Source organism: Hemicordylus capensis, chromosome 12, assembly GCF_027244095.1.
Source record: "Hemicordylus capensis ecotype Gifberg chromosome 12, rHemCap1.1.pri, whole genome shotgun sequence".
Classification (NCBI taxonomy): Eukaryota; Metazoa; Chordata; class Lepidosauria; order Squamata; family Cordylidae; genus Hemicordylus; species Hemicordylus capensis.
The window spans coordinates 2,416,878-2,435,012 of NC_069668.1; the positions used below are offsets into that span (position 1 = coordinate 2,416,878).

At 45.0% G+C, this 18,135-nt stretch overlaps 2 protein-coding genes across 2 annotated transcripts in view; both read left to right on the forward strand.

The window, feature by feature from the left end:
• The window catches only part of LIG3 (DNA ligase 3), a 61,633-nt gene that overhangs the window by 9,780 nt on the left and 33,718 nt on the right, over positions 1 to 18,135 (forward strand). The gene's annotated exons all lie outside the window — the stretch shown is intronic.
• LOC128335877 (uncharacterized) lies at positions 527 to 16,880 on the forward strand. The gene is made up of 2 exons (XM_053274670.1): positions 527 to 657; positions 14,776 to 16,880. Exon 2 carries the CDS (start codon positions 15,795 to 15,797, stop codon positions 16,878 to 16,880), a length of 1,086 nt encoding a protein of 361 aa, XP_053130645.1. The 5' UTR covers positions 527 to 657; positions 14,776 to 15,794.

Genomic DNA, 18,135 nt, shown 5'->3' on the forward strand with positions numbered 1-18,135 from the left:
AATTAGAACCATGCCAGACCTGCTGAGCAAAATGCATTTAGCCATGGAGCTCAAGGTAATGCATTCGGGTTAAAATCAACATTTATTTAAGGTGGAGAGACGGGGCCTTCAGCCTGGCATCTCTTCCACCCGGCCCCGTCTGAATCATTCATGGCACGCCACGGTGCTGATTAGTTCATGAGGAGCAGGACAGAAGAGCTCCCAACTGCTGTGCCAGGTCACTCAACCGCCTCGCTGGTCCAGCAGCATCTCCAGCAGTGCCCAAAGAGACATCTAGGAACAAGGAGCTGCTTTGTCCAGAGTCAGGCCCATCTAGCTCAGGATTGTTGGCACTGACTGGCAGCAGCTCTCCGAGGTTCCAGGCAGGAGATTGATTCTCCCAGTCCTACATGGAGATGCAGCCAGAGATTGAACCTGGGACCATCTGCATGCCTGGCAGATGCTCTGCCACTGAGCTTTGGCCCCATTCTCTAGCAAGCTGTCATCTACCAAGTAGAGCTTTTGGTCCATCTCGGGATTCCCTACACTGACTGGCAGCAGCTCTCCAAGGTTTCAGCCTGGAGTCTCTCCCAGCCCTACCTGAAGATGCTGCCAGGGATTGAACCTTCTGCATGCAAGCTGATATACGGTATCCTTTACTGCTGATATCAAGTAAAGGTAAAGTATGCCGTCGAGTTGGTGCCGAATCGTGGCAACCACAGAGCCCTGTGATTGTTTTTGGTAGAATACAGGAAGGGTTTGCCATTGCCTCCTCCCGCAGTGTGAGATGATGCCTTTCAGTATCTTCCGATATCGCTGCTGCCCAATAGAGGTGTCTGGGAAACATACCAGCGGAAATTCGAACCGGCAACCTCTGGCTTGCTAGTCAAGTCATTTTCCTTGCTGTGCCATATTCGCCCACAATTCATGGCCCCAGAGAAATGTGGGTCCTGGGAATACAGCATTTTTTCAACACCTGTAAGAAAGAAGAACTCAACTCCATGCTGAAGGGATGGGTATTTGCCACCGCCTCTTTTTTAATAAAAGCTGCATTTATAATGCATGATTAATTACCTGGCACAAGGCACCTTTTTATGGGGCCCGTAAAATGTAAATGATTTTTAATGTAGCCTCGTGGGCCCTGGTGATTATTCCCTGCCTCCCTTTTAACTATTAATCCCAGTGCTGGGGAGAACTGCCATTTGTCACTGCTGTATTATTATCAGGTGCAACGCTACATCATATGCATGAGCAGGCTATTTATTAAAATATTTGCCGGCTATTTTATCACAGACACTCACTGATGATAACTGGCTGCAGCCTGTGGGGGGCTCCTGTGAGGATTAAAGCCCTCGGGAAGGACAAAGTGCACAGAATCCCCCCACCAACTGCCATTTGGTTTGACCAGCTAGCTATTGTACATTGAACTGGACTATTGTTCAGAAGGTCAGACTATTGCACATCGTTCCCCATTCAAAATGCTCACCAGCTAGCTGTTTCACATAGGGCTGGGTTATTGTCCACATGATCAAGTTGTGGTATAACCTTCCTCTCTTGAAGTGCTCTCTGGCTAGCTATTTGACTTTGGGCTGTGTTATTGTCTGGAAGACCAGACTATTTTACATCCTTCCCGCCTTCAAAGTGCTCACCGGCCAACTATTGAGAACAGGGCTGTGTTATTGTCCAAATGATCAAGCTATTGTGCATCCTTCCCTATTCAAAGCACTCACCGGCCAACTATTTCACACAGGACTGGGCTATTGCTCAAAACATCATGCTATTTTACATCCTTCCCCATTCAGAGTGCTCACTGTGCAGTTATACTACTACTATGACTACGACAAATATTTACAAACCACTCTTCAACCAAAGTTATCAAAGCAGTTTACATAGAAAAATAAATAATAACATAAATAAGATGGCCGCCTGTCCCCAGAGGGCTCACAAACTGAAAAGAAGCAGACGATAGACACCAGCAACAGCTATTGAAGGGATGCTGTGGATGTTTAAGGCCAGTTGCTCTCCCCTCCACTTAAAGTGGAGAATCGCCACTTCAAAAGTTGTCTCTTTGCTAAGTTAGCAGGGAGCTATTGTACAAATAATGAGACTATTGTGCATCCTTCCTCGTTCAATTAGCTGGTTGCCAGCCAGCTATTGCACTTAGGATTGAGTACTTTTCCTGAATGATCAAGCTTAGCTATTGCACAACCTTTCGTGTTCAAATTGCTCACACCAGTTAGCTGTTTGATGAGATGGGCTATTGTCCAGATGATCAAGCTATTTCACAACCTTTTATGTTCAAAGTGCTCACCAGCTAGCTGTTTGATGGGATTGTCCAGTGCTCACCTGCTAGCTATTGAACATAGGGCTGGGTTATTGTCCAAATGTTCAAGCTAATGCGCATCCTTCCCCATCCAAAGTGCTCACGGGCTACTTATTTGGCATTCGGCTGAGCTATTATAAATCAAATCAAATCAGGGTACTGCAAATCCTTCGCCAGTCAAAATGCTGACGACTATTTCACACGTGCACAGGCTGTGTTCCCATCCAAACACACTGGAAGTGATGGTGATGGTAAACCCACTTCTAGATGTGATTGCACTCTCCTGAAAGATCAGATTTGTTTATTTAAAGTGGAGTGCTTTTCCATCAGGTGCTCAAAGGAGTGTGCTGCCAGCCAAAACAATCAATTAAAAATACAATTAAAATGAGAATGAAAGCATCAAAAATCATAAGACAAAATCCAAAACACACCTCAGAAGATGTCAGTAGCAAGCCACCGTAAAGAAAACGCCTGCCTGAACAGAAATGTTTTATTTAGGTGGTGAAAGGGATTGCGCGCATGCTTCCCCATTCAAAATACTCACTGGCTAGCTATGAGGAACATAGGAAGCTGCCATATACTGAGTCAGACCCTTGGTCCATCCAGCTCAGTATTGTCTTCATAGACTGGCAGCAGCTTCTCCAAGGTTGCAGGCAGGAATCTTTCCTGGCCTGACCTGGAGATGCCACCAGGGATTGAACCAGAGACCTTCTACATGCAAAGCAGATGTTCTTCAGGCTACAACCCCTGGGGCTTTTTAGGTCAGGAAGAAAGCAATTGGGGAGATATGGTAGAGGGCTATAAAATCATGCACGGTGTGGACAGAGAGAAATTTTTCTCCTCCTCCCACCATACTGGAATCAGAGGTCATTCCATGAAACAGATTAACAGGAAATTTTGGACCCACCAAAGGAAGTTCTTCCCTCACACAGCCTGTAATTAATCTGTGAAATTCCTTGCCAAAGGATGTGATGCCCACCAGCTTGGAAGCCTTTCAGTGGGACTTAGAGAAATTCACGGAGGGCAGGTCTATCACTGGCTACTAGTCTTGAAGGCTATGTGTAACCTCCTGATGCAGGCGAAATCTACCTCTGAATCCCAGTTGCAATCGCAGGAGAGTTGCAAATAGCAGGAGCCTTCGACTCCTGCCTGTGGGCTTCTCAGTGGCATCTGGTGGGCCACTGTGTGAAACAGGATGCTGGACTAGATGGGCTTTCTTGGGCCTGATCTCCAGGGCTGTTCTTATGTTCATAGGTGCCGATGTTCCTCAAAAGAACCAGAAGGCACGCAAGCTGAGAGGAAATGCACAAACTATGCATAAATCTTGATTTTATTTTGCATCCCCATATGCAAATTGCCTTAATGCACCAATAATGAGAGCAAAAATGAATAAAAATCCATTTTCAAATGCTGCCCTAATTCTACACTGCTCCGTCTTAATTTATGTGTTCAATATCACTTGGATGCCCCTTTAGAGATGCAGAGCAAAGCTTTTAATAAAAACAAAAGGGGGGGGCTGTTGCAGATCACAAATCAATGCTTATGACTCGCCAAGACTTTTAGCTGAACTTGTGTTAAAAGGTGTTTGAATACTCGGATATGGAGCAGAGGATTTGGGAAACAATTCTGCAGAGAGCAAGATCTGAGAGTCTCTTTTTGGAGAACTGCCATGTTGGAAGGGCAAACCTAGAGGACTTCAACCTCCTGTTCAGTGCAGCGAAGTGCTGTTTTTATTTTATTTTATTTTATTTTATTTTATTTTATTTCAAATATTTATACCCCGCCCCTCCGGTACACTACTGCTCAGGGTGGCTCACAACAATAAAATAGATACAATATACAATAAGAAAAGAAAGGTTGTGCCCTTGAGTCAGTGGCGACTCGTGGCGACCATAGAGCCCTGTGGTTGTATTTGGTAGAATACAGGTAGAATACAGGAGGGGTTGACCATTGCCTCCTCCCACGCAGTATGAGATTATGCCTTTCAGCACCTTCCAATATCGCTGCTACCCAATATAAGAGCATGACTTGTCCCCTTAGCTAAGCAGGGTCCACCCTGGTTGCATATGAATGGGTGACTAGAAGTGTGAGCACTGGAAGAGATTCCTCTTGGGGGATAATGGAGCCGCTCTGGGAAGAGCAAGAAGATTCCAAGTTCCCTCCCTGGCAGCATCTCCAAGATAGGGCTGAGAGAGATTCCTGCCTGCAACCTTGGAGAAGCCGCTGCCAGTCTGTGAAGACAATCCTGAGCTAGATAGACCAAGGGTCTGACCCAGTATATGGCAGCTTCCTATGTTCCTATGATGTGACGCACATGAATTACATCCCCATACCTTTGTGCAATTTTATTTATCTAAGCTGAAGACAAATCATCCTGGGGAGAATCTATCTATGTAGTTTCTAAAAGTCAACACCAATTTGATGGCACTTAATCATTATCTATCTATCTGTCTATCTATCTATCTAACTATTGTTAGATTTATATATACCGCCTTTCATTAAAACAATCTCAAGGAAGTTCCCAAAACATCTAAAAACAATACTGAGCCACTCCACCAGTGCAGATCTTAAACTAGGATATCAACGTACAAATCGAATTAAAAGTTTAAAAGAACATCGACAATCATTTTTTGCCTTCTGAAGTGTTCAACTGAAATCGGTTCCGGAATCTCCTGGAGAAAGAAACCCTGGTTTGAAGCCGCTTTCATAAACCGTAAAGCATGGAGTGCTTTATTCCAAGGCAATGAAGGCACCCAGCGCAAACCGTGCCGGCAGACGGCGGAGAAACCGCAGTCAATATCCAACAGACGGCTGTTTACCCACACCGTCTCTCTCCCCTCCGCCCTTCCCAAGGAGTCTCCACCGAGGTCCCCCAGGGCCGAAAGCCAGTATCTTGCCTTGTCAACCTTTCACGATGAGTCTGTTGCAAGAGATAAATATGAAAAGAGTCTCGGTCTCCCGAGACCCCCTTCTGACAGCAGCATTAATAACCATCCACAGACAACTGGCGTGATTCCTAAACTGGCAGCCGTCACAGACCCAGCACAGACTGACATCCGTGGGACGTCCCAGGGCTTCATAGGAACACAGGCCATTGGTCCATCTAACTCAGCATTGTCAACACTGACCAGCAGCAGCTCTATGAGATTTCAGACTGGAGTCTTTTGCAGCCCTTACAGGCCAGGGAATTGAATGGGGACCTTAGCTATGCAAAGCAAGTGTTTTTCCATTGAGCTTCTCTGAACTCCAAGAATCCAAGGTACTCTGTGCACAAGAAGTGAAGAGAAAGGAAGGCAAAAACAACAACAACAAAAGCAGGAAATTTCTCAGCTTGGAGAATACCCCTTCAAGACTCTTTCCGCCTCTCAGGGAGAAAGGTGCCTAAAACTTCAATTATTATTATTATGGCTTCTTTACACAGTCAGACAGGTGTTATTGACTGGTTTGTTTTATCCAGACATCGAGTCCTTCCCAAGGACCTGGGATGCCAGAATTTTATTTTCAATTGTTATAGATATTGTCGCAGAATATAGGCTGTTCCCAGTAAAGCTGCTTTTTGAAATTGGCTGATGGTGATTTCTGTGGCCCCGATGGTGTTGAGGTGCTCTTCAAGGTCTTTTGGGACTGCACCCAGGGCGCCAATTACCACTGGGATTATTTTGGTTTTTTTCTGCCACAGCCTTTCAATTTCAATTTGTAGATCTTTGTATTTGGTTATTCTTTTCTATTTCTTTTTCTTCTATTCTGCTATCCCCTGGTATTGCTATGTCGATTATTTTGACTTGTTTTTCTTTCTTCTCGACTACAGTTATATCTGGTGTATTGTGTGGCAGATGTTTGTCTGTTTGTAGTCGAAAGTCCCATAATATTTTTACATCTTCATTTTCTACCACTTTTTCAATTTGATGGTCCCACCAATTCTTGGCTACAGGTAGCTTGTATTTTTTGCAGATGTTCCAGTGTATCATCCCTGCTACCTTGTCATGCCTTTGTTTGTTGTCAGTCTGTGCAATCTTTTTACAACAGCTGATTAGGTGGTCCACTGTTTCATCTGCTTCTTTACAAAGACAGCACTTGCTGTTTGTTGTGGATTTTTCAACTTTTGCTCTTATTGCATTTGTTCTTAGTGCCTGTTCTTGCGCCGCCAGTATTAAACCCTCTGTTTCTTTCTTCAAGCAACCATTCTTAAGCCATTGCCAGGTCTTGCTGATGACTGATTTTCCACTTATATTGTGCAAATATTGACCATGCAGGGGCTTAATTTTCCATTTTTCTGCTCGGTTCTTGACTTGTTCTTTCTTGTAGGCCTGCTTTCTTTCATTGGTGTTGAATAGTTTCTCACTATTGACCATTTGAAGTGCATCTTCTTCAATGTCCTTGATATAATCTTCAAGGCCTCTTTTCTCCTCCTCTACTGTTTGATGGACTTGCAGCATTCCTCTTCCACCTGAGCTGTGAGGGAGGTATAGCCTATCGACATCACTGCGGGGGTGCAGAGCATGATTGATGGTCATGATTTTCCTGGTCTTACGATCTAGCGTCTCTAGCTCTGCCTGGGTCAAGTGTATTATTCCTGCAGTGTATCTGATAACAGATATAACCCAGGTGTTTATGGCTTGTATGGTGTTCCCGCCATTGAGTTTGGACTTGAGGATTTTTCGAACTCTCCTGATGTATTCACCTCCAATTTTTCTTTTAACTTCAGTGTGTACAATATTATCAGCCTGGAGAATGCCCAAGTATTTGTAATGTTCTTTCTCTTCCAGGTTCTTGATCTTGCTTCCATTGGACAGTTCTATTCCTTCTGTTTTTCTTATTTTCCCTCTGTTCATTATTAATGCAGCACACTTGTCTAGTCCAAACTCCATTCCTATATCGCTACTGAATATACGGACAGTGTTTAGCAGTGATTCGATTTCTGACTGGGACTTTCCATACAACTTCAGATCGTCCATGTACAGCAGATGGTTGATTTGACTTGATGTTTTAGGTGTTTGGTATCCGAGGCCTGTTTTGTTTAGTATTTGTGAAAGTGGGGTCATGGTGATTACAAACAATAGAGGGGATAGTGAGTCCCCTTGGAAAATGCCTCTTCTAATGCTAACCTGTCCAAGTGCCTCGCCATTGATTGTTAACTGTGTACTCCACATGCTCATTGCTTTTTTTATAAATATCTGAATGTTTTTGCTGACACTAGTTGTTTCTAAACATTTTAGTATCCACGTGTGAGGCAATGAATCGAAGGCTTTCTTGTAGTCAATCCATGCAACACTTAGATTTGTTTTTCTTCTCTTGCAATATTCTAAAATCATTTTGTCAATCAGCAGCTGGTCTTTTGTGCCTCTGGTGTTCGGGCAATTTCCTTTCTGTTCTACTGGAAGCTGTTTGTTAGTTAATAAGTGTTGCATCACTTCATCTGCTATTATTCCAGTTAATAATTTGAACATGGTTGGCAGACAGGTTATCAGTCTATAATTACTTGGAATTGCACCTTGTGCTGGGTCTTTCATGATGAGATGAGTTTTCCCAGTTGTTAGCCATTGTTCAATATCACCTCCTTGCAAAATGTGATTGAACTGTTTTGACAGTTGTTTATGAAGACTCGTTAGCTGTTTAAGCCAAAAGACATGCCATTCATCATCACCTGGCGCAGTCCAATTTTTAATTTTCTTTGCTCTTTCACTTATTAATTCTGGTGTTATTATTAGATCTTGCATTTGTTGGTTACATTTTTTGACCTCTTTCATCCAGCCTGCTTTTTTATGATCTATTGGATTGTCCCATAATTTCCCCCAGAATTGCACTGTTTCTTCTCTATTTGGTGTTTCTACGTTTCTTGCAGTTTCTCCTTCTATGCTTTGGTAGAAACGCCTCTGATTCGACTGGAATTGGAGATTCTGCCTGTGTTGTGTAATTCTGGCTTCATACCTGCTAATCTTCTTTGACACTGCTGTTATTTGCTGCTTTATTATTTCCAGGACTTCTCTAATTTTCCTTGAATCTAGGTGGTATTTTTGGATCAGATACTGTTTGGTGTTTTCATTCTTCAGCTTCTTGTCTTTCATATCTTTCCATTTACTAGCATCTGATCTAAGCCTGGAGATTTTATTTTCTAATCTAATCTTCCATTTAGGTGATGTACTGCTTTCTTTTTTTACAGGTCCATTGATCTTACATCCGAGCTCTTGTGTTGTTATTGTTGCTGCACTGTACATTAGTTGGTTTGTTTCTTGCAAATTCTTGGTTGTTATTTCTGCAAGTGCATCATTGACATCTTTTAATACCTGAGCAAGTTGTTTTTTGGCAACTGTTTTTAGAGCTGGAAGTCGAACCCTGGTGGTTGTTTGGTTCATGTGCTCAGTTATTTTTTGCTTTAGTTCTTGTTGCTTTTCTGTTAAACGGCATTTGGGTTTTTGAGGTGAAGGCAAAGGGGAGGTTGCCTGGTTTTGATTTTGAAACAGTTCAGTAACAGTGGCATCCTCGATTTCCAACACCTCCTCCACCTGCGCCTGAGCAACTGCTTCAGTTGGTGGTAATTCTTCTTCCATATCTTGAGCTTGTGTTGCTCTCTGCAGTTCTTCCAGCTCAACTCCTGTGAATACTTTATTTCTTATTATGAATCTTCTCTGGTCTGCTAGCCTTTGTTCTGTTATTTCTGTATCTGGATGCTTCTCTTTCCAAATTTGGTACATTCTTTTTAAATAACCTCTTCTAGTTGGACTAGACTTGTAATAGCAGATCATTATTTCCTTGTTGGCATTTTTCGTATATTTTTTTTCGGTTAAGCAACGTTTCTTCCAGTAACTTTGCTGTCTCCAGCCCTGGTTGCTCAACTGAAGATCCTGAGTCCTATTGCCCACTTGCCACCAGAGGTCCAGGGACTCCAGCACCTGGCGCGGTCCTTGTTGACCCGGGCGACGACCGATCCGGTATAGATTTATTAAAGTTACGTCTCACCATATTGTTGACGGGAGAGGCACTCTTTGTCTGGCTCCTCTGGTGAGACCTGTCCAGTACGGTTGGACCTCTGGCATAGCTCTCACCTTCCTCAGAGCACGCAAGGTTGTGCCTCACTGGGGGTATTATTATTATTATTATTTCAATTTCTATACTGCCCTTCCAAAAATGGCTCAGGCCAATTTACACAGAGAGAGGCTCAGGCATTAGGCTCAGGAACAGACACACCCCGGGGATACATTACAGCATTTTGCTGGGGTTCCAGACCTGTCCTTGCTAACTAGCAATCGCTTCTTTGAGGTAAAGCAAAATATTTCCGGGTTTGTAATTCATCATTTGGGTTATGTGGCACAGGTCACGCCGATTAATTCATACCTGGCCACTGATGATCTTTTAATTGCCGTTCGGGAAGGCAGGTTTCGTGACTTCCGCTGAAGCCTGAGTGGAAAACAACGTCTCTTGTGATCTCCAAAGGCAATACAAGTTAATTGCTTTCTAATCATTGAACAATATTAACGAGCGGGGGCGCTTTGTCTTCTTCCTGTCTAATTGTTCGTAATAAATGCTGCTCCCTTCCCAAAGGCCACCACACCTGTTCAGGACAGACGGAAATTTGGCAAGAGGGGGCAGATGGGTTCGGCTGAGTGAGGAACAGAAGAAGCTGCCGCCTTCTGAGTGAGACTACTGGCCTATCTAGCTCAGCGTTGTCCACTCTGACTGGCAGCAGCTCTCCAAGATTTCAGGCAGAAATCTTTCCCAGGCCTACCTAAGGATGCTGCCAGGGATTGAACCTGGGACCTCCTATGTGCACAGCAAATGCTCCACCACTGAGCTATGGATCTTTCCGAAGAAGCTGCCTTCCCCTGAGTCTGACTATGGGTCCATCTAACTCAGTAATATATACACTGACTGGTAGCAGTTCAACGTCAGAAATGGTATGTTTGGCTCTTCTGTCTGCGGTGCAGATGTTCTTTTCTCGGTCCACCCTCTCCACTCCATGTATCATTTTATACACCTCGATCATGTCTCCCCTTAGTTGCCTCTTCTCCAAACTAAAAAGCCCCAGATGCGGTAGCCCTGCCCCATAAGGAAGGTACTCCAGGACCCTCATCATTTTGGTTGCCCTTCTTCTCTCATAACACTGGAACCGGGGGTCATCCCATGAAACTGATAACCAATCCAACTTTGATTGATTGATTGGGCTTGGACAAAGGAAAGGAGAGCTGGTCTTGTGGTAGCCAGCATGACTTGTCCTCTTAGCTAAGCAGGGTCTGCCTAGGTTGCAGATGAATGGGAGACCTGATGTGTGAACACTGTAAGGTATTCCCCTTAGGGGATGGAGCCACTCTGGGAAGAGCAGAAGGTTCCACGTTCCCTCTCTGGCATCTCCAAGATAGGGCTGAGAAAGATTCCTGCCTGCAACCTTGGAGAAGCCGCTGCCAGTCTGTGCAGACAATACTGAGCTAGCTGGACCAAGGGTCTGACTCAGTATATGGCAGCTTCCTATGTTCTTATGATTAATTGATTAAGTGCCATCAAGTCGGTGCCGACTCTTAGCAACCACAGAGATAGATTCTCTCCAGGGTGATCTGTCTTCCACTTGGCCTTGAAGGTCTCTCAGTGGTGCCTTCATGGCTGTCGTCATCGAGTCCATCCACCTGGCTGCTGGTCGTCCAACTTTAGGACCGACAAAAGGAAGGACTTTTCCAGATTGTGCCAAATTAATCTATGGGATTCTCAGAAGGCAAGGGTTCCTGGTACAATTGAGAAAGTTGGAGTCCATGGATTCCTTAAGGGGGGGAAACCCAGCAGACTTCTGAAAGTTACTTTTGATTAATTAAGCCAACTCTTTTAAGCCCACTCCTAAAAGTGCAAATAAGAACTTTCTGGGGGTGGGGGGGAGAATGAGTTCCCTCCTGAATTCATTCTTTTGCTAGATCAGCCATTTCATATCAACGCCAGTGACTATTTCAGTGCTTGGTTGCAAATTTTGTTCTTTTCTTTCTTTCTTTCTTTCTTTCTTTCTTTCTTTCTTTCTTTCTTTCTTTCTTTTAACATTCTAGTTAAATCTTCAACCAGCACGATCGCTCTTGTCCAGCCTAGAGCGCCTTCCCTTGTCTTTGAATTCTATCGCCCTCCCCCTTTCCCCCCAATAATTAAAAAACAGCAGTGAATTAGGTCACTGGATAAGAAAATTTCCCTCCCCCTCTTAAAAGAGCTGGCATCAACGCAGCGGGGTGACCAGATTCAAAGGGAAATTGGCTCATGGTGCCTTTAAGAGCTGTGGGGCTGCTCTCCTGTGGGGAGGAGAGCTGGTCTTGTGGGAGCAAGGGTGAATTGTCCCCTTTGCTAAGCAGGGTCTGCCTTGGTTTGCCTTTGGATGGGAGACTACATGTGAACGCGGTAAAATATTCCCCTCAGTGGAAGAGCATCTGCGTGCTTCTGGAAGGTCCCAGGTTCACTAACATCTCTAGTTCGAGCTCCTAGACTCCTGCCTGGAACCTTGGAGAAGCCGCTGCCAGTCAGTGTAGACAATACTGAGCTAGACGGACCACGGGTCTGACTCAGTATACGGCAGTTTTCTGTGTTCCTAAAGGCCCGAGAAACAATTCGTACTTAGGGTTGATGGGGACCCCCATTGGCCCCCAGGAGAACATAGGGACATAGGAAGCTGCCATATACAGTCTCAGACCCTTGGTTTCTCTAGCTCTGGATTGTCTTCACAGACTGGCAGCGGCTTCTCCAAGATTGCAGGCAGGAATATATCTCTCAGCCCTATCTTGGAGATGCTGCCAGGGAGGGAACTTGGAAGCTCAACTCTGGCATAGGTCACATTTCCTCTCTGTCTTCTCTCCCCACTGAGGAGAAAAGACAACATTGGGCCTAACCCGTCCCACGACATCCCTTCAGAAATCTCTGCTGCCAAGAAGCCCAACCTTTTCCAGTTTTGAGACAGCCCGGTGCTGGGTAATTGTTTAATAACTCCTTCGCTTCCTCTCCATTTTATCTCAGAATCCCTACTGCAGTTCTTTGGAGGAGCTTGCCTCTTTCATTGTCGGCGAGATACTGGCTTCTCTTATTGATGCTTATTATTTCTTTTGAGCCGGTAATTGCTTTTCCATTCGCCAACTTAATTGCCTCGGCTTGCTCCTCTAATCAGTCCCGTTCCGTTCCCAGCCTTCGCGGGGACGTCTGGCATCCTGGCATGGCGGGCTAGGAACACAGGGAGCTGCTTTCTGTGGAGTCAGACGATTGGTCTGTCTCGCTCAGTATTGTCTACACAGACTGGCAGCAGCTCTCCAAGGCTGCAGGCAGGAGTCTCTCTCAGCCCTCTCTTGGAGATGCTGCCAGGGAAGGAACCAGAGACATTCTGCATGCAAGCAGATATTCTTCCACTGAACTATGGGCCCATCCCTTAAGGGGAATATCTTACAGCGCTCACATGTGGTCACCCATCTAAATGCAAACCGGGGCAGACCCTGCTTAGCAAAGGAGACAATCCATGCTCACTACCACAGGACCAGCTCTCCTCACCTGTGGCTTCCTACTTAATGTTGACTTTTATCTGAACAGAGATAGAAATCGGGGGGGGGGGGCTAAGTGCATAAACCTAAGCAATTTTTTAAAAAGAAATAAAAGTAGTTTCTTTTTTAAAAAACAAAAAATCTTCCCTCTGCCTCAGAACAAGGGAACAGTTTGCTCTTGCTTCTGAAACACTGCATGGCTACAGAGCCGGCATGGTGTGGTGGTTAGAGTGCTGGACTAGGACCAGGGTGACCAAAGTTCAAATTCTTCCTCAGCCATTAAACTCACTGGGTGATTCTGGATCATTCACTTCTCTCTCAGCCTAACCTACCCTAAAGGGCCTTTGTGCGGGTGAACAGAACCAGGTACATTGCTCTGAGCTCCTTGGAGGGGAAAGAACCAGCCTAGCCGGTCGGCAGCTTTATTTGGCCCAGTGGACCCCTCCTAACTGAGCAAAGAGTCACCTTTCAAAAACCTTCCTCATTGAGCAGGAAGAGAGCAACTGGCCCTATCCGTCCCCAGCGCAGCATTCCTCCAGTGGCTGTTGCTGGTATCTGCCTTATGTTTCTTTTTAGACTGTGAGCCCTTTGGGGACAGGGAGCCATTTTAGTGACTTATTTATATATCTGTAAACCACTTTGGGAACATTGGTTGAGAAGAAGTCTATAAATTTCTGTTGTATTTGTATTTGTATTGGCTGCCTTGTGTCACCTGACCTCTGCTGATTGATGGCGGTGGTGGTGGCAACGGCGCCCTCTAGCCCTCAACGGTATATTCCCAGCCTCTCCTTCCAAAAGGCACATTTCTGCACAGGTTTCACTTTCAGTTCGAGTGACCTGATGAGAATTCAACATGAAGATCAGGTCAGGCAAGATCTGTAGTTGCACATCCTAATTAACGGAATTACTAACAGAGCGCAGCGTGGCAAAGCCGTAGTACCCAGAGAAAACCAGCCGCGTTGCTTAATTTAAAAAAAAGAAAAGGAGGGAACATGCAATAAATAATTAAAACTTGTTTGTACTACTCCACGTAGACTGCTCCGGCGCTCGTACCAAAACTCTGCAGACTTTCATGCACAAGTTGTTCTTTTAAAGTAAACAGAGGCTGATGCTATTGCTGTGTTCATCCGACTTTGTAGAAGGTGGGCAATCTGCGTGACAGGTCCATTGGGCCTCGCTTCTGGAATCCAGGGGAAGTTTAAAGTCAGGGCAATGAGGTCTAGGTGTTTCATCCCATATAAAAGAGCACCTCTCAGGCAGAGAGAGCTTTCAGCCTTATTTTTACCACTCTACAGCGCTACCCGTATGATGGCCAGAGAGGGTACTGCAGCTCATCAACCCAGCCGGGCTGTGGTAATCTGACTGACCAATAGCTTCCTTCCTATCATGTGAACAAGCCTTATGACTGCTTTTCCTTGCTACCCCAGAAAGTCACTCCTGCATGCAACTAAAGCGGAATACAGACAGTGTCCCTCTAACACAGTGGTTCTCAACATGTGGGTCCCCAGATGTTGCTGAACTACAACTCCCAGCATCCCTAACCAAAGGCCAATGGGGCTAGGGATGCTAGGAGTTGTAGTTCAGCAACATCTGGGGACCCACACGTTGAGAACCACTGCTCTAACAGGACTTCCCCGCTGTTGTTGACTACAACTCCCAGAATCCCCAGCCAAGGCCATTGCAACTGGGGATGCTGGGAGTTGTAGTCCACAACAGCTGGGAATCTCTGTTAGAGGGAACGCTGGATACCAAGATGTGAAATGACACACAATGCTCCCTCGAGGCACAAATTGTCACTGTCGCTGGGAGACCACCTGTTGGGGTGCCGGCAAAGGTGTCTCGACGTGCAGCAGGCAACCCTCTCTGCCTTGGCGGTGTTTCTTTGCTCTCCTTCCAAGAATCCCACAAATTGGCAACATCCAGAGGCGGCTAAGCCTTGTTCATCGTAAACAAAGCAGTGTCTGCTGTTTGCTTTTCTCCTCTCTTCTCCAGTGTGTGTTGTACATTTGGAAAGCAAGCGCATCTGAAAGTGTTGGAAGTTAAGGACTGCGCTGTCTCATCTCAGACAGTGGAGCACAGACTAGTAAGTCAGAGGGCTAGAGGGTCAAGACATTGGTCACCCCTTCTCCACTGCTCTGATGCTATCCCTTTGAAATGTAGATTGCTAATCTCAGGGACTAACTTCCTTCCTCTCCTCTCTTCCCTACCTGCCCTTCTACCTTGCAACATGGCAAGCCTCTCTCCCTGCACCATATGTGCCTAGAGGATGCAGAATCCATCTGCATCCAGCTAGATAGATAGATTAGATTAGAGATCCTAACTCCTCACTTTCCTATCTAGAATGGAGTTCCTTAATAAATGCCTTTTATATTGATTTGAAACTATGAATTGGCTCCAAGTTACTTTACTCTCAGCACACACACGCATGCCTAACTAAACCGCTGTGTTGTGCCTCTGTGCACTCTGCTATAATGAGAAAGGGATTCTCTCACCACAGAGAATTTCCAACAGGTTATGGGAGCCCAGTATTTTGAGCTGCATGTACTGCAACTAGAGAGTTAGGTTTGTTCCAGGAGATCCAGTGAGATCTAGCGTGGACACTTTGAATTGCTAATCTACAGCAACTGCCTTTTGGAGCCAGTGAGGATGGCTACATACCTAGAGGGAAAACTCAGGCTGACTATCCTGAATGCAGACAACTATTTGGAATGGAAGACTCGACTGAGGATTGCACTGAAAGCAGAAGGACTCCAAAAAGTTACTGAGGAGGACCCTCCCCCCCCCAGATGGAACCACAGCTGCTGAGAAAACTTCAAAAGAAAACTGGCTGATGAAGGATGCGAAATCTCAAGCCCTAATCACAGCTTCTGTGAGTAAAAATTACCTTTATGTGATATGTGATCTTGGAACCTCAAAGGAAATGCTAAGCAAGCTAGATTCCTTTCATATGAAGAAGGGGTGGGCATACACCTTTAACTTGAGAAAGAAAATGCAGGATCTCCTGTATAAAGATGGGGACCGTTTTGCTACATATGTGGGAATTCTGGAAGATTTCTTTTTTTCATTTTAGAGAGGCAGGGGAGCAATTTTCAGAGAGTCAGAAGCTGGAAGCTCTGTTCCTAAGCATGCCCCCCAGCTATAGCAGTATAATCAGCCAACTGGAAACCCATACCAATCTAAGCTTTGAGGAAGTAGTACAAACATTGTCTTCTGAAGCAAACAGGAGAAAAGTTTTGAATTCACGCTATGAAAGTGAATTGGCAAGTAACTTTGCCCTTAAAGCAACAATTGGTCATTCCAGAGGAAACCCGAGGTGGGGAGGGAATGCTGCAAGAGGAAACCACATGGGGCCCTCACATTTACATACAAAGAGATCTGGCTTCGTTGCCGCCAAAGAAACTCAGTCCAGAGAGAGAGGTCACATGACCGCCAGCAGGGAGACTGCTCCTGAAATGAGGCCAACTGGGACTAATGCCTTTAGATGTTTTCTATGTAACCAATTTGGTCACAAGGTGGCAAACTGTCCCAAGAATCAGACAAGAAGGACAGATTTTACTAAGGAGAATGTGAATCAGGATTTTAAGCATACAGAAAGATATTCAAACAGGACCTTTAATGTTAACTTGATGCAAAGCGATGAAGAGTTCATTTTTTATTCAGGTTCTTCTGTTCATATTTCAAATAATCTGGGTTTCTATACTGAACTGTTTGATATTCCTGAAGAGACTGTTTATTTGGGCAATAATACTACAATTAAAGCCAAGAAGAAAGGCGGAGGAATTTTGTATTGCAAATTGCTGGATGGATCTGTTAAACCATTTTTTCTTAAGAATGTTTTGTATATCCCTGACTTCTCAAGCTCCTTGATTTCAATATCCAAGCTAGAGCAACAAGGCTGTGAACTGTATATTAAAAATAGACAATGTGTTGTTACCCAGAATGGAGAGGTTTGCCTTGTAGGCTGTAAATCCAAAGGTCTTTACAGTGTGGAGGAGCAATCTACAGACAGAGAAAGACCAGCCCAGTCTAAACCTGAGGCATACCAGCCTAATGAAGTGAACCTTGCTAAGTCATGCCTGCATGAAAACTGCTTGTAACTGTGGCATAGACGCCTAGGACACAGGAGCTATGAGTCAATCCAGAACATGAAGGAAAAGGGATTAGCTAATGGCATTGATTTTGTACCATGTGACATTGTAACTAACTGTGTTTGTTGTCTTTTGTCCAAAGCAGTTAACAAGCCATTTCCTAAGCAGAGTGAAAGGAAGACCTGAAGACCCCTAGAGCTGATCCACAGCGATATATCTGGACCACTACCAGCAACCATAGGTAATCAAAAATATTTTCTAACAATGATTTCTCACAATACACATGTGTATTTCTACTAAAGGAGAAATCACAGATGCTCGAGAAACTACAAGAATATGTAGTGATGGCAAGCAACAAATTTGGTTGGAAGCCAAAGATCCTGCGCACAGACAATGGAGGAGAATATATGTCCAGCGCCACACAGCTGTTGCTGAGAGAACATGGAATCATGCATCAAACCACGGTAGCTTCCAAAACATCACAGAATGAAGTGTCAAAGAACAGAAGTCTACTGGACATGGTAAGATGCATGCTTGCTGACGCACACCTCTCCCAGAAATTCTGGGGAGAAGGCATCATGACTGCTACATACATACACAACAGAATGAACACAAAACTTATTGAAACAACACCTTATGAACTTTGGCATGGTCATAAGCCGTCCATGACGCATCTGCGTGTCTTTGGAAGCATGGCTTACTCATACATCCCAAAGGAAAAAAGGACTAAGTTAGGGGCTAGGGCCACAAAAGGGATTTTTGTAGGCTACTCAGCACAGTCCAAAGGCTACAGAATTCTGGATCCTGACACCAACAAGATAACCATAAGCAGAGCGGTGTATTTTGATGAGAATGAGAGAGCTACACCTTCAGAGGGGGCCTACACCGAAGCAAGCAAGCAGACCAAGCACCCTGATGACTGGATTATGCTTCCTAATCTCAGAGAAATTGAGGAGGAGGAGACAGCGGATCCAGAACCAACCACACTCGACACAGAGACCCCCAGCAATCCACCAGATGCACCCGAGGTAATGGGAGAGACCACAGAGGGTGAGGTGAGGCGATCAACACGCTCAAACAGAGGTGTTCCAGCTCTGAGACTGTCCTACCTCGCAAGAACGGCGGAACAACCAGAACCTTCATCATGGGAGGAAATATCCCAGCTACCACAACCAGAATCCCAGAAGTGGAAACAAGCTGCAATTGAAGAGATTGAGACTCTACAGAAAAACAAAACCTGGACTCTTACTAAGTTACCTCAAGG